The following is a 15,671-nucleotide window of genomic DNA, read 5'->3' as shown; positions in this document are numbered from 1 at the left end:
TAAAAACTCTGGTGCAGGAAGAAATTGAAAGACCCTGTTGTTATGATGATGATGATGTTGCTCAACATGAACAACGCTCGCCATGTCAACTTTTATCAATTAACACGCTGTAATTTTTGTTTCAGCATTTCCTTGGATACTACCCTTTCAAGAGCAAAACGCAGCTGGACGAATTCAGTCCAGAAGGCTGGTGTAAAGCTGCCATGTATGCTTTGCTTGTGAAGGAGGAGCTCGAATCGTGGCCTGAAAAGAGCCATCGACAAAGAAGTTGGCTAACAATCCCCAAGGCTATTGACTCCTGCCGGCATGCTTGGATGCGAGTCGCTCTTGAAAAAGGGTTTCAGAATTGGTATTCCGAAGGTATGATTCATACATTGCCAAAAGATGTTCCCAAGTCGTCTTCCAATCAGCGCTAAGAATTTTTTTGACATTATATATCGTAGTGCGATCTGAAGCTGATTTGGTTTAGGTGCCTTCTTGTTTTGATCTTCTCATTTCGTGCAAGGACGAGAAAGTGAACGAAGATGGAAGTAGTTCTCTCGTCATAGGTATTCAGAGTGTTTTGATCTGATATTTGGCTCCTTTTTAACATGTTATTTCTCTTTGTAATGAAACCATTGGACGAATTACTTGAAATGATGAAATGAAAAATGTTTTGTTCTTCATGATAGCTTCTCTATATCTTGAACTTCTAAATCAATCGTGTGCCCTTATTCATTGATCTGTCATTTCTTGCTGTTCTGCTAGCTTTCAACAAACTTATCAGCCTTTACGGCTATTATAATCTTATTATAATCTAATAATGTGTTTGATAAGAAAGACTGGACATTATTAAACAAAAACAAAATAGAAAAAATGTACCTATATATATACACGGAAATGATCTCTTAAATACAAGTGTTTAGTTTATGTTAAGTACAGATGACATGACACACTATTTAATTGGTGAATGAATTAATGGTAGGTTCCATGTTTTAATGATTCATCAATTAAATGATGTGTCATGTCATCGGTACTTACCACAAGCTAAACACCGATATTTAGGAAATCATATATATATATATGTATGTATGTATGTATGTATGTATGTACGTATGTATGTGTGTGTGTGTGTACACACATTTTCTTCAAAATGTCACGTGACTTTTGTACTACATTTTGAAGGGCATAATGAATTGAAAAAAGAATATAATACTTAAAAAGTTATAAGTAGATAAATTTATCGCTCGAGAGATGTAATAGAGAGGGTTGTACATGTTCTAAATTCGCCGTTTGGGACCTCACAAGAAATCAAGAAAGGGAATTGAATTCTCAACGAAGAAAATGCCTAATGTCAAAGTAGCTTTACTCTTGTATTCTATAATTAAAATCGATCAAACTTTATAATATGAACAGAATGCCAGATCATGATGAATAACAGTGGACAAATGAGAAGGATATGGAAAGAATAAAGTAATGAAAGAGAGACAACCTAATTTATGTACTCTCTAGGGGTATTTTTTTCAAAACCCTAACTTAAACAGCTACCCAAACTCATGAACAGTACAAAAAAAAAACTAAAACAAAAAAATAAAATAAAATAAACAATTATGCACTCTGAAAGTATAAAAAAATGATGTCTTTCTATGTGATTCCGGATCTCTTTATTAGTTCCCATTTGTTGTGCACTGTAAAAGTAGTAAAATTAATTAGTAATGCTGAGCATATAAAATTTACTTATAAGTTTTATAATACAAAATTCTTTTACTTGTCAAAAATAAGTGAATTACTTCTTTGGGAAGTTTTAATTAAAATATATATATATTTTACTTAGAAGAAAAAATAGCCTATTCAAATAAAACGAAAAGGTTACTTAAAAGGGTATGTTTAGGTAACCTCAAAGCATAACCAATGACATTGATCCTCTTAAGCCTTTCCAAATGTCCCACTTCAAGTACTTACCTTTATGTTGCCTGGATTTGATCTTTCTTATAATGTGTTTGACATCCAATTTTAAGAAAAAATGAATTTTATAATAGTGGATTGATGGAAAATGTGTTAATAAAAAAAATATGAAAAAGTTTTTGATTTATTTGTAATATTATTTTAATCAAGAATAAGTGGTGAAAAAGAAGAAAGAGAAAAATATATTTTGATACATGACTCTATTCGAGTTCGTGCTATATCTTTTCAAAATTCAAAACAACTTATTTTCTTTAAAAAGAATAATAGGTCTAGATTGAATACTTATTTGGGGTTAGAGAATTTATTATTATTATTATTATTATTATTATTATTATTATTATTATTATTATTATTATGCTGTAAACCTCTTGAGCATATTTAATTGTTTGTATAATGGATTTTAAATCCTATAAAAATAGAGGAACTGAAAGGCCCTCTATCCCCAGCTACATATACACACACTGGTTTACCGTTCGCATTGGTTTGGTAGAAATTAAAATTAAGATTTTAATCTAAGTTAATGTTAATAATTAATTAAATCATATATTTTATAGTATTCACAACTTTTCAATAACATATTTCATCAACTTTTTTTCAAAATCTATTAAAAATCTAATTTTAATCTCTATCAAAAAATAGCTTATTTGAAATTTATATAGTGGCTATTTAGGATTCTTTTTACCTCTTTTCAAATTGGTTTAAGCTCTTTGTATAGAAAGGAAGCTACAAGAAGTCCACCAAATTACTCACATGATGGGCCCCATGTGAGTGATTAAATAATACCAAAAAATCACCTATCCATCCTATGTTGTGTGTTGTTGACCAAATTCTGTACAAAGACTTCTGTACATGCAGGTCAACTATTTGTATAGAAAGGAGGCTACAAGAAGTCCACCAAATTACTCACATGATGGGCCTCATGTGAGTGATTAAATAATACCAAAAAATTACCTATCCATCCTATGTTGTGTGTTGTTGACCAAATTCTGTACAAAGACTTCTGTTCATGTAGGTCAACTCTTTGAAATTCTACTGCGTCTGACAGCATGCACAAATCTAAACAAGCATTGTCACTTCAAGAACCAGGTGCATGTAAGCACTCACATAAAGTACATTTTTTAAGATTAATCTAATATACAATCTTGCTTCCATTGAATTTCATGGAATTATAATTCATTTATTTGAGTTCAATAATTGATGGTCTTTTCCTTTGAAATACTGAGAAACACGTAGGGATTAATTTAAAATAATGTTACACATGAATCGAATTTTTTATTTATTTATTCAATCAGTCATTTTTCAAAAAAAAAAAAAAACATTATTTTTCCCATTTTCATTTCAAAAAAATGGGGCTTAGGTATTCTTGAAATGCAGAAGTAACGTTAAACAATTGTAGCTAGACATGGCATCATTTTAGATGGTCCGGAACAAGGGCTAGTTTTATATAGATTTTGTGAAAAGTCAATTTTTAGAGAAAAAGTTATGAAAATGTTACATATATAAATTTATTTTATTAAAAGGATGTTGAATTAAAAATGAATTCTAAAAAAAATGAAGATTACAAACAAAGGCTAAACATACTACGTTAGGAATTTCCAAAAAGGTTAAGAAATTCTTGGATTTTAATACATTCAGAGTGTAGAAGAATGTTTTTTGGACACAAGAATGAAATCCAGCACATGATGTGATGAATAGAACAAGATAATGTCAATTTGCATCTCTAGGTGTTATATATTCAAGTATAATGGTAGTATTCGATGTTATGATTTACAACTTTATTCCCTCGTAATCGTTTAAAACTATGCCCTTGTTTGTACTCCATTTTTCTAAAAACTCTTCTTTTTATTTTATTTTTATTTTTATTTTTATTTTTATTTTTATTTTTTCAAAATTCAATTTCAACCACACTTTCTTCCATAAAATAATTCTACACATATACCCAAAAAATATTCTTATTTTTTAACCGTACATTCTTCCAAAAATAATAATAATAATAATATTCCAATATACATTTTCCTCCAAAAATAGGGCTCAAAGTGGAGCTAACTAACAAAGATATGAATCACATGAATATTCAAGTAATCACAGAAATCAAAGAAATTTGTACCCATTCTGATAAAGAATGATTTTATGCAAGTAAAAATTAACACAAATGTGACAATTAAAAGTTCAGTAAATTTGACATCCTACTTGAACTGTGAATGAGTTATTGACTAAGAAAGTACTTATATGTGAAATTCACACCCTGAATTCTTTGATCAGTTAAAGTTCCTATATCAGTACTCTCATTTACATGGTTATAAAGAGCCAAACCACAAGAACTAAATTGATTATATGTTCTAAATTAAAGAATAACACAAAAATAAATAAATAAATATATATATATATATAAAATAAGGGTGAAAGGGAAGAATATCAAAAACCTACAATATGATTTGCAAAACATACTTTCTGCCATTGAAATTTAACAAACTTCAAAATTGGGGTACCGATAAGATTTCGTAATGCAATTAGGGTATGTTAAGTACTCTAGACTGAAGAACATTAATCAACAAAATTTTGACGTGATCTCTTCCTTAGCGTTGTTCAATCGAGGGTACCAAACATGCCGCGAAATAAGTATCTAACAGAAATGGATACTAATGCTGTGTAATTTCCAGTTAATTTATCAACTCTCAAGGTGCAGATCTTAGCACACTAGCTGTTAAGCATAGAACCAATTATTGACATATTCATCAGAAAACAAAAGATCTTATCCAAAAGAAATAGATTTTTCTTAGAAAACATTTACTAAAGATGAACTTAAGTATCATAATTCTGGAAGACAGGAAAATTGATTTCCACCTCTAATTCTTTCTTTAATTTTGTAGTATTAGTCAAGGTTATTAAAAAAAAAAATAATAAATAAATAAAGAAGAACGTCCGTCCTGGGGACTCCATTACGCTGCTCGCCCTATTAGCCGGCGGTAACCTCCCCCCTGCCCGGGGGACTCCCATCACTAGCTCCATATAGGACCCATGGAACCATGCGCTCTCTAAGTGTGCTTGTTCCCCCCTTCTTCCCAGTAATCGTTGACGTTTTCCCAAATTTTTTCGGGAAAAAAAAAAAAAAAAGAACTCTAAATTTAAGCAAGATTTTATAGAAAGGGACCATCTAATTATTTTTCCTTAAATTTATCAACAAATAACAAAATGTCTGGTCCTTAGTGACCTTGTAAAATTCAGATTAGATCTTTATTCTTGAAGGACAAGATGTTAAGTAAATACTTGCTCTACAAGTGCCCTTAAATTCAGCTAATATAATTTACCAATAGATGATAATTTAAATGAAATAAAGTCAACACAGACAAATTAAAATTAACAAATTATTTTAATAAACAACATATACCTAATTAATTTACATTGCATCCAGGCTTTCGAGCACATCAATGTGAGAAGTTTCATGCCACTCTATTGAAGGCATTAACTCATTGAAAGTATCCACCATCTGTGGAGAGTAGATGCCACGGTCAAATGTCCCAGAGCCCTGATCAGATCTTCTTGAAATTTCACCGTAACTAGGATGCAGTTGCCCTACTACTGTTGACGCCACCTCAAGTGGTGCAGCAGGTGCAAGATCCTCCGCCAATTTCACGGCGTCAGCCACCTCACGGTCGCCGACAACATTATTCTGCACGAACTTGGGGGAATACTCAGGCGTACAGGCGTCTTGTCCGGTGAGTTCTTGCACCAGGGACCTGAATTCCGATGCACTAGTGTTGAACTTGATAGGGTTTGTTATGTACACAACCTTGATTGGCTTTTTCTTGTTCTTGGGCTGTTTTGATGCCTTTTTTTGATTAACAGTGAGTAATTTGTCCATGAAGATATTTGTTTTAAAGAAAAAGGGCTTCAGATTTACAGGTTTTTTGAGGGAGGAAAAGGAAAGAGGAGGAAAAATGGAAGATTGGAAGAAAGGGAAAATGGAGATGGAAAATATAAAACTAGAAAAAGTGGGATATCCTTACGAAGCTAATTGGAGGCTCCGTACTGAAAAATAAATGGAGTATTAAAGTCATAGTCCACAGCTCAATAGCGAAGCGCGTACACTTTCTCCAACTCAACGGTTAGATTTTAGAACATAATTAATTATGTATAGTGATTAATTATTAAAAATATGTTTTGAGAAATTAATCTTATATGACTCCAATGGAACATGTGTTGTTGATTTTTGTATCCTATGTACGGATCGTTACAAGTTATAAAGTCAACCTATAGGTCCTGATATCGTTTTCACGAGAACTACTGTTTAACTATTGGTTCAATTATTCGTAACTTGAATTTCATAAAAAACAAATAAAATAGTTATTTTTCTTTTTGTCATTTTCTATTTTAAATATACTATAACAAATATATATATATATATATATATATTTTAATGATGGTTTGAGTGTTAGGATTCATGAGTTTATAATAATTATCAATTTAATATCAATCACCAAGTTTTATACAATTGATAATGTTTAGCTGAACAAATTCCTTCAATGTATCCAATTTACATCAATAAAGTTCTCATTGAGTCCATTTAACTAATTTAATTCCATATCTCTATATGAATCAATCTTAGTTAAACAAAATAATGCTCTAAGAGTTCATATAATTATCACAATAACTAGAATAAGTATCTCTACATTTTATACTAACTACCAACTTTTACTGCTTGATCTGAACAAATAATCCGTATCTTTACGTAATTATTGTTCATGAAATCAATGAATTAGAAGACAACTAATCCAAGCATTTAGAATAAAATCAAAAAAATCCACAAAATCAATTGGATATTTAAAACTTTTAAAGTAAAATTAAGGTTCAAAACTAGGTTATAATCATTCATCCTAACTAAGTACTTAATTGCACATCGTGGGAGAAGAATAAAAATACAAGAATGAATTAAAGTACATCTTCGATATTAAGGAAGAATGAGAAAAAGATGAAATCTTGCACCCGCCTCTTCTTGTAAAATCCTTGAAAAACTAGTTTCTTGATTGATTTCTTGATTTTCTCTTCTTTTGGCTTGAACAATATATGTACAATGATCCTCCATGTCTAGGCTTGAATATATGTGTGTAATGAAACTCCACAAGCCTCCTTTAATTGTTGGACTAAGGTTTGTATTTATAGAAACAATTTATGCAAAATCCATGTTCAATGATTTCCACCAAAAAGTCTAAATTGGTTTTTATTAAAAAAATTCAAATTGGTTTCTACCAAAGAATTTAGAGATTAAAAGGAAAATAAATTCCTTTTTCAACTGGACTCCTTTTCTCAAGTGACTTTAGTCCTTCATCTTCTAATCTAGTAATTAAATCATCTTCATTTTAAATCATAATAGTTGACCTGAGAAAAGTTTGAAGAATGCAATTTAGTCCTCGAACTTTTCAAATGACGAATTTAAATCTCGAAACATATGAATTTATATTGAATGCCCCATTAAAATTCTCAATTGATCTCTTGCAATTCTGTTAATCTTTAATTGCATCAAATCAACTCCAATTAAATTTCAAATAACCTATTTTTGCATAATTTATATTCAAGTTGGGATTTTCCTATAATTAACATAATTTACACAATTAAATAGATATAAGGATGAAAGCTCGAATAAGCGCATAAAATGTACTTATAAACATGCCAACTACTTATACATGACAGTGGCGTGCTATTCATCACCACTACAATGACTCTAATTGAATGTGCCAACTAATGATACTTGAGAGAGACTTCACGTTCATCATCAATAATGAATAGCATTATTCAAGCATGAAGTCACGAAAGGTCCACGCCCCATCCCACACCTCTCTCCTTTGTGTTTAAACAATTGGACAAGTTGGTTGGGAACCTACTCTAAAATGGTTGGCTACCTTTCCTGGCGCAATATCACCTCCGAAGTAATTTTTCTGAGGTAACATAAATTATTCCCAATGTGATACTTTCGAGGTGAGGTGCCACATCCTTTACAGTGTATTTTCAATACGATGGGCTTCTTCTACCAATGGCATCTTTTGCAAATACCACATCGATCGAAAGATACCTATATACCAAACACACTAGGCAGCATACATCATATATGCTTTGTCAACTATACATTTCAGATCAATTTTTATCATATAAGGCGATTGATTTTTAGCTTGTATCAAGATGATATCACATGTTAAACATTCAATGGACACCACTTCTTCTCTCTTGCGATGGAAGTGCACACTTGTGTCTTCCAAAAGTAAGATTATTTTAGCAAATCCAGTATTCTCTTCTTAAACTTAAAATTTATATTTTCTTTCTTTGTGTCTCTCCACACTCAAATATACATAATTGATTATTAGATTTGAAGGTAGGAGTACCCATGATCATAGCACCTTGCTAGATCAATGGTCACGAAGAATCTACTGTAAGTGTCTAAGTGTGTATGCGACATATACGCAGATAGAATATGAGAGAAGTTGAGATCAGTTGATTAAGTGACACCTTCGAATTTTGAGGTCAAGGGTATAAATAGTCTTAATCTCGTTGTTGAAATTTGAAGAGTTAGACACGCACGCTATTCCATAAATCCACTAGCTTACAACAACCTTAATTTATTTTTTACATAGTTATATCAATATATTCAATACTATTTTAGGAAGTGGATTAAGAAAATTTAATAAATTATATTTAAATGGTGTTAAAGACAATATTTAGATGATATACATCGTCTAACGACTTCAACTTTTTTAAATCAAGTGATGTTTTGATCATATATATTGCCCCTATCCTATATAACTACTAAAGTTGTTCAAATCAAGTTGTTTAATATGTATCAGATTAAAGATGTCTTTATTTCAAACCTCATTGTCATCCATTTACACGAATTATGTAGCTGTTAGACTGTATCGAAAATAATTAAAATTACCTACAAGTGAAGGGGCATTTAGAAAACAATTTTAAAATGATATATATATGTGATGCTATTTATTAATTTAAACTCTATAGATCAAATGATACAATAAATGAGTAAAAAATATATATAGTGATAGAATGGTATTATAACAATTAATTACAAATAATGTTTTGTGTTACTTAAATATTAAGAAAAATAATCTAAGTTAAAAGTTTGAAGTACTCAAAACAAATTAATCCCAAGTAAGTTTTATTGGTAATTAAAATATATCTTTGTATAAATTCACCAAAATATATTTAGACAAACTTTTTTTTTAATAAATCATTTTTTCCCTCAAAGCACGCTAATGGTAGAAACGGTGTCATTGTCACGCGTATTAATTAGATTCGCCCCGCATCAAATTGGATCTGTTTCCTCTGTCGGGTCACAATCTTGTAACCCTTTCAATGAGCGCACAATTAGTGTACCAAATCTCTCTACGTGGCGCATGCTGAGGAAGCCGGCTCTTTCTAACGTCATGCCTGCCCAAATCGATGTCGTCATCATGTCACATCGCTTTCTCGGCAGAGAGCCAAGCTGGACCATTTAGTATGCTGCTGATCAGGAGCACTAGAGAGTTCAGCCAATTCCATGTGGCCAATAATTGTAAGGTATGTTTGATTCACTTCCAATTTTATGTGTGTTCCATTTTCCATTTTTGCTGGTGTTTGATAGACATTTATTTCTTAGCAATCGGATTTCCAGGTTTGCTTCACACGATGACCGTTTCCAGCTTTTCATTGAGTTTGTTTACCCACTTATATGGTGGGAAATGGAATTTCAGTTTTATTTTTTGTAATGGAAATAAATTCTAAAAATTATTATAAAAAAATATTTTCCTTTAATGGACAATTTTCATGTAAAATAAAGTCAAACGAATACCAAAAATAGATGATTTTCTTTATTATTTTTATTATTTTTTTACAATGAAAATAAATTTCATCCCCAATACTAGTAAAATCTATCACTTTAATTGACAATTTTCATATAAAACTAGTTCAAATGAACACCCAAAAAACATTTTTATTTCAACGAATTCCACACGAAAAATTATACCAATCAAACATGATAATTTACAATTCTCAGGAAAATAATTTCTAGGCAATTCAATTCCCTGGAATTCGTTTTCTTTCCACTCAAATTTCATCTTTGCAATCAAATGGACTGACCAAAAAATTCGTTTGATATATGCTTACTTTTGCTTAAAAGTTAGAAATGTATTTACTTTTAGTAATTTATATATTTAATCAAACATATATTTTGAAGTTATTTTTTTATTATTAAGAATTTGGCTTCATAATTTTATATTTAGTTGATGTGGAATTTTAACCTTAATATTTTAATCAGGAAAATTTATATTTTTAGAAAGTTATCAAAATAACTTATTGATTAATTTTATAAAATTACTTCTAGTTAATTTTTTTATTTTTATTTATTTATTTATTTATTTTTGAAGTTGTTTCATTGTGACTTACTCTAAAAACTGTTAAACAAGTACGGTTTGGCTACTACACTTTTCTAGCTTCTATAAACAAAAACAAAAGTAGAAACTTTACCAAACGGGTCCTAAATAGGTGAAGAGGAAAAATTAAAATTTTGACAATTATAATGGTCAATTTTATTTAATATTGTGTACTAATTTTTTTTTCAGTACACTTGATATAACTCGACATAATTGCATTGAATTATTTATTTTTTTCCTTGAGTTTTTGTACTTTTGCGCACTAATATATGTGGAAATTATCGTTGTGTGGTCAATTATTAAGATAAAATAAATCGTGTCAAAATATTTGTCATTAATGTGAAGTAGAAGGATAATACCAAACTTCCTATTCTTCTAGTTACGAGTACAATTTGAAATTGACCAATTGAAAATGACTATAAGGCAAGCATAAATATCTTAAACATGTTAAGAGTAATTGATTATTTTCCACCTATCATAAAAGGATTGAATTTTCTTAATAATAAAATAAATATTAATGTCAAATAATTAACCTTTTCATTTCAACTTTAAATAGCTTTGGAGTTGGTTATTTTTATTAATACTTCACAATTGCTTATCCAAATAAACACTATAAAGGAAATAATAGTAGAATCTCAATGGCGGATCCGAAAATTCAAGTGAGCACGGGCGATCGATCTAGTGGTTGCCCATTATAAGAAAAAGAAGAATTTTTGTGGAGTCAACACGAGTAACTGCAGGTTAGGTTGGTAGCACGGTGTGTTCCCCCTCCCCTTGTCCCGTTGGACATTTTTCCTCTCCGTACCTGACATGTTTACCGGGGATGGGCAGGGCGCAGGACTCTTGCTCCATTTACGTACCCGTTTAATTTTATTTGTTTATTTATTTTATAATTTTTCATAATTCGTTTTATTGTTCCCATCTATCCAAATGAGACAATAATATAGTTATTAAAATTTTTAATTCATTAATTTATTTTTAAAAGTTAAATTATTAAAATATATTTCATAAACTAAGATTTTTATTGTTTCTCATATTCCTTATATAATCTTAGTTGCCATCTTCTATTAGAATTAATTAACTTTCGTGAGAGTTTTTCCATTTAAAATATTGAATTCTTAAAGAAAATTAATCGAGGTTAGACTCCAGTTATTTGTACCTAAGGACAGCAATTCGGCTCGTTGGCTCTAGCCACCCGTGGCTTGACTCGAAAAAAGCTCGAGCCGGTCCAACTTGAGGCTCGGGCCATGCTCCATTTTGGAAGAACGGGCCAAGCCTGAGCCGACCCGTGGGCCTATAAAAAAAACTCAAAAATGCTACCTTAAAAGGCAGTCAGCTGTGGCTGCCTTACTTATTTATATATTTATAAAAAAAAAAAAAAAAAAAAAAAGAAGCATAAAAAGCGAGCCAACTCGGCTTGGCTCAAAAAGGCCCGAGCCAAAAGCTCGAGTTGAGCCTAATTTTTTTGGCCGAGTTTTTGCTCAACTCGACTTGAGCCCCAAAAAAAGCTTGCATATTTTACCCGAGTTGAGCTTGAGCCTTGAATTTCAGCTCTCGTTGACATCCCTACTCATACCTCATAGAGCCTCAGGGCGAATTTCCTCGCCTCATTCGGGATGAGGTCCCACAGGTATCGATTTTAATGGGTATTTCTGCAATCTCTAACTTCAGGGACTTCCCGAGTACCAGCTCCATCCCTGTAGTAGATAAAAAGTTAATTGTCTTAATAGTAAGATAAAAATTAATGAATTTATTTCATTTCAACTTAAATAATTTTAGAGTTGGTTATTTTATTAATATTTCACAATTGCTTATACAAGATGAACACTACAAAGGAAACAGTAGCGAATGATTGTAAATTGACTAGATGATGTATTGTGTTAATAAAGTGATTTGTACACTAATTTAAGCATGAAGCTGTCATGTATGCATCCAATTTAGGCTATTTCAAAATGCCATGGCCCAATTAGAGAAGAAAAAAACAAAATCTTCAAATTTTAGAGTTTAATTGTGAGATTTTAACTTGTCATGAAACAATTAAGAAATGACCTCCAAACTTCTTGGGCAGAAGTGAACAAGTGAATACCTACAAAAAGAGGTTTAGACTTTTCCCCGTTGTATCTCCAACATGAAAATCAGTTATTTGATTGTGAAGAAAAACAAGAGTTTGCTAGAAAATGTGCAGGAAAAAGAAGAGACGCGTCTTGGCACACCGATGAGGTGTTTATAGACCCATGTGCCATGTAACTGCTAAGCGATTATTATCTGTGTGTCCAATGCAACACACCCACTCGCAAGGCGATTTTCGTCTCCGTGTTGAGTAGTTAACCGCAATACACGAATTGGGTAATGGGATCAATGATAACTATTAAACGATTTTCGATCAATTCAAAGGATGTTTAGGTGATTGAGAGCATATAATCGTCAATCTGTCATAGTGCTTGTCAGGCTAGCATAGTGATAGATGAACTAGCATAACAGCAGACGGACAAGCATAGTTGTAGACGAATTAGCATTGTGGTAGAAGAGGAAGCATAGCAAAGACAAACCAGCATAGGGCTAGTCAGGCAAGCATAGATTAGATGGACTAGCATGGTGGGTGCCTAGCGTATTAAGAGTCATCTAGTGTTGCAGAAGTCACCTTCACTTATTGGCTATCGTAGTCCATTATTTATATCAAATAGCATCACTTTATAAGGTGATTTTATCGTCGTCATCTTCTAGTCAAGAAATCTTAGATTCATCTCCTTGTATATCAAACAAAATTGAAAGAGAAAGTGGGAGAGGAAAGGAGTCGGCCGACCCATCTTTCGATGGGCTAACCGATTGCTCACCAACTAGGTGATCAACCAATTCATATTAAATTTTAGATAAATTGACATTTTTAGATTTCCCTCTCGCACAAATCCATTTTTTAGATATATTTTGGTGAAAAAGAAATTTTATGTGACATTTAGACACATCCATTATATAATACTTGTCTTTTAATTCCATTCAACTTTATGAAATCAATTGGAAAACAATTTAAATTAGTGCAATAAGCTTTAGAATGTCTACAATTTTACTTCATAGTGGATAAGGCAAGTCAAAAATAGACAAAGTGGAATTTAATTCCCTATATCATGTTCAAGCATTAGAACCAAACTCTTACATAAAATGGTATTGTCTAATATATTTTCGAATATACTAAGTGTACTAGTGTTACTATTATAGGAGATCCTTTTGATGTGGTCAAGACAAACCGTATACATCAATTGGTAGAGCAGCAACTATTACAACCTTAACACAATAGTGTCAACCTCTTATTCTACAATGATGGACAATTAATTTTCGATCAATATACCAGATATGTCTTCTATACTAACAATTGATAAGTATATTTTATACACTTATGTATGGCTTCTTTAATTGCTTATTATGGCTATTTGATTGAATATCTATCTAATTTAAGTGTAAATATGTTAATTTTATGTAACTCACGAATCGGATGCAGTTGGTGTGAAAATGAATTTTTCGGAACTTAATTGGAGATAATTCAAAGCAAATAATGATAAACCGAATTGAAATTGATCAATTAGAAGTATTAAAAGAGCAATGACAGAGATTCACAAGTTTCAAGAGATAAATTCAACGTTTAGAAAGTTAAAAGATTTAATTAATTTTCAGAATTTACATCGGATCAATTATAAATGATCGAGGAACGTGAATGACTATAATATAAAGATTCAAAGATGAAAAACTAAAGGACTGAAGGTGCAAAGAACAAATGACTCAAGATGAATGAAGTGAGAAATTTGAGGACCAAAGAAAAAGGTATAAAGGAGGCGTGTGATCGTAATGCTACAATTTGTCGAAGCATATTGTAATCTTTGAAACGTGCAATAACACTAATTTATCATGTGGAATTGCAAAGGCCAATCCCTCCTAGATTATTTTCTTTTCGATAACCTTACTTGTAATTGAAGAAGGAGTAGAAGAAGACATCCAATGAAATAATTCAAGAACCAATTAAAGGACTTAAGATTCAAGTGCTAATTCCTTCTTTCTTCCCCAAAATTTATTTTCCTAAGATATTGTACTTATTTAATTACTTTTATTCGCTAGTTGTATACTTGGTATAGGTCGAACCCATTTTGATGTTTTGATATTAATTTTATGATTCCGGCATTGGGCAATTGTTTGATCCGAATGCTTGTTATGATCTTAATGCTTTTGATTAGTTTGCTATTAATTGAATTACTGGGTCATTTATATCAACGTTATGGAGAAGGAATAGGAAAGATTAGCAAATACAATAACAATAGAAATAGCGAAATTCTATCTAACACCAAGAGGGGGGAATAGGTGTTTTTATACAGAATTTAGATTTACCAATTAATAAAAATGAAAGGTCACAATTATTAATTAATCCAGATAAATTCACGTGCAATAATATCCTAAATTGAATTACCGCAGTTGATAAATTACATAAAAGTAAATAACACCACATAATTGATAACGGAGAAAACCCCTACTATAAACGAACTGATTAACAATTCGGTCTAGAATCAACTAACTTTAACACTCTCTGACCTCTTGACTATAATCACCAAGGCATTCCTGAACTGCATATTTCAATACAAGCTCCTGTCTTTTAGAATCATCTATCTCTTGTTGATCACCAAGAACAAACTAGTTCTTCTCCAATTGAAACTCCGATCACCTTCCTTGATCTTCATAATTTTGACAGATTATGTGGAGGCGGGGTGGTTTTGATGTTTTAATACGATGGATTTGATGTCTTCTTAGTTTGGTTGAATCAAGAGAAATTATGGATTGATGTAGGATCTTGAAAGAATGTTATCTCATGTCTAAATATGTTCAAACAAACTTTTCCATAAATTGGGGCTTGGGTATTTATAGTATAGAGTTATTAGGTTAGTATAGAATAGGTAGAACTCTTGAAAATCACGACCTAAGGTTTCTCGAATAACACCGTCGCTCGAGTGCCAGGTGTACCTCTTGAGCGGAAAGCTTACAGTAGCTTTACTGTTTTGAGCACTCGAGCATTAGCTTGACGACAAGCTAGCATAATTGGGATAGATTTTCTCCTTGATCCACAAATGAATCCGAGGACTCCTAGTTCATCTACACAACCTCCCAATTGACTCCTAATTTTAAAACTCTTTTATAAGTATATTTTATCTAAAGATTGTCAATAAATATAAAACCTAACAAACTGTCCCTTTGACATTCTATGACAAAAACATGTATAACAAATCAAAGGCAACCAAACTAATCTACCCCAAACTAACTGACTCAGTTGTATCTTGCATT

General features: G+C 31.4%; 2 protein-coding genes across 3 annotated transcripts in view; one reads left to right on the top strand and one right to left on the bottom strand.

Annotated features, from left to right (window-relative positions):
• The window catches only part of LOC111407735 (nudix hydrolase 16, mitochondrial-like), a 10,491-nt gene extending 9,848 nt beyond the window's left edge, over positions 1-643 (top strand). For both annotated transcript variants that reach the window (XM_023037388.1, XM_023037387.1), the window contains one exon: positions 126-643. In XM_023037388.1, the coding sequence (XP_022893156.1) occupies positions 126-416 (291 nt within the window). In that variant the 3' untranslated portion in view covers positions 417-643. The remainder of the gene's footprint in view (positions 1-125) is intronic.
• A 4,494-nt stretch (positions 644-5,137) lies between these two features.
• On the bottom strand, positions 5,138-5,955 carry LOC111408235. Its single transcript, XM_023038025.1, has one exon. The coding sequence runs from the start codon at positions 5,804-5,806 to the stop codon at positions 5,342-5,344; it is 465 nt and encodes a 154-aa protein (XP_022893793.1). The 5' UTR covers positions 5,807-5,955; the 3' UTR covers positions 5,138-5,341.
• Between the last annotated feature and the right edge of the window lie 9,716 nt (positions 5,956-15,671).

This window comes from Olea europaea, chromosome 13 (genome assembly GCF_002742605.1).
Source record: "Olea europaea var. sylvestris chromosome 13, O_europaea_v1, whole genome shotgun sequence".
NCBI classification, from domain to species: Eukaryota; Viridiplantae; Streptophyta; class Magnoliopsida; order Lamiales; family Oleaceae; genus Olea; species Olea europaea.
This window is presented reverse-complemented; position numbering and strand designations above follow the sequence as displayed.

Coding starts and splice junctions, on each gene's coding strand:
- LOC111408235 (XM_023038025.1), bottom strand. CDS start 5,806: ATGGACAAATTACTCACTGTTAATCAAAAAAAGGCATCAAAACAGCCC.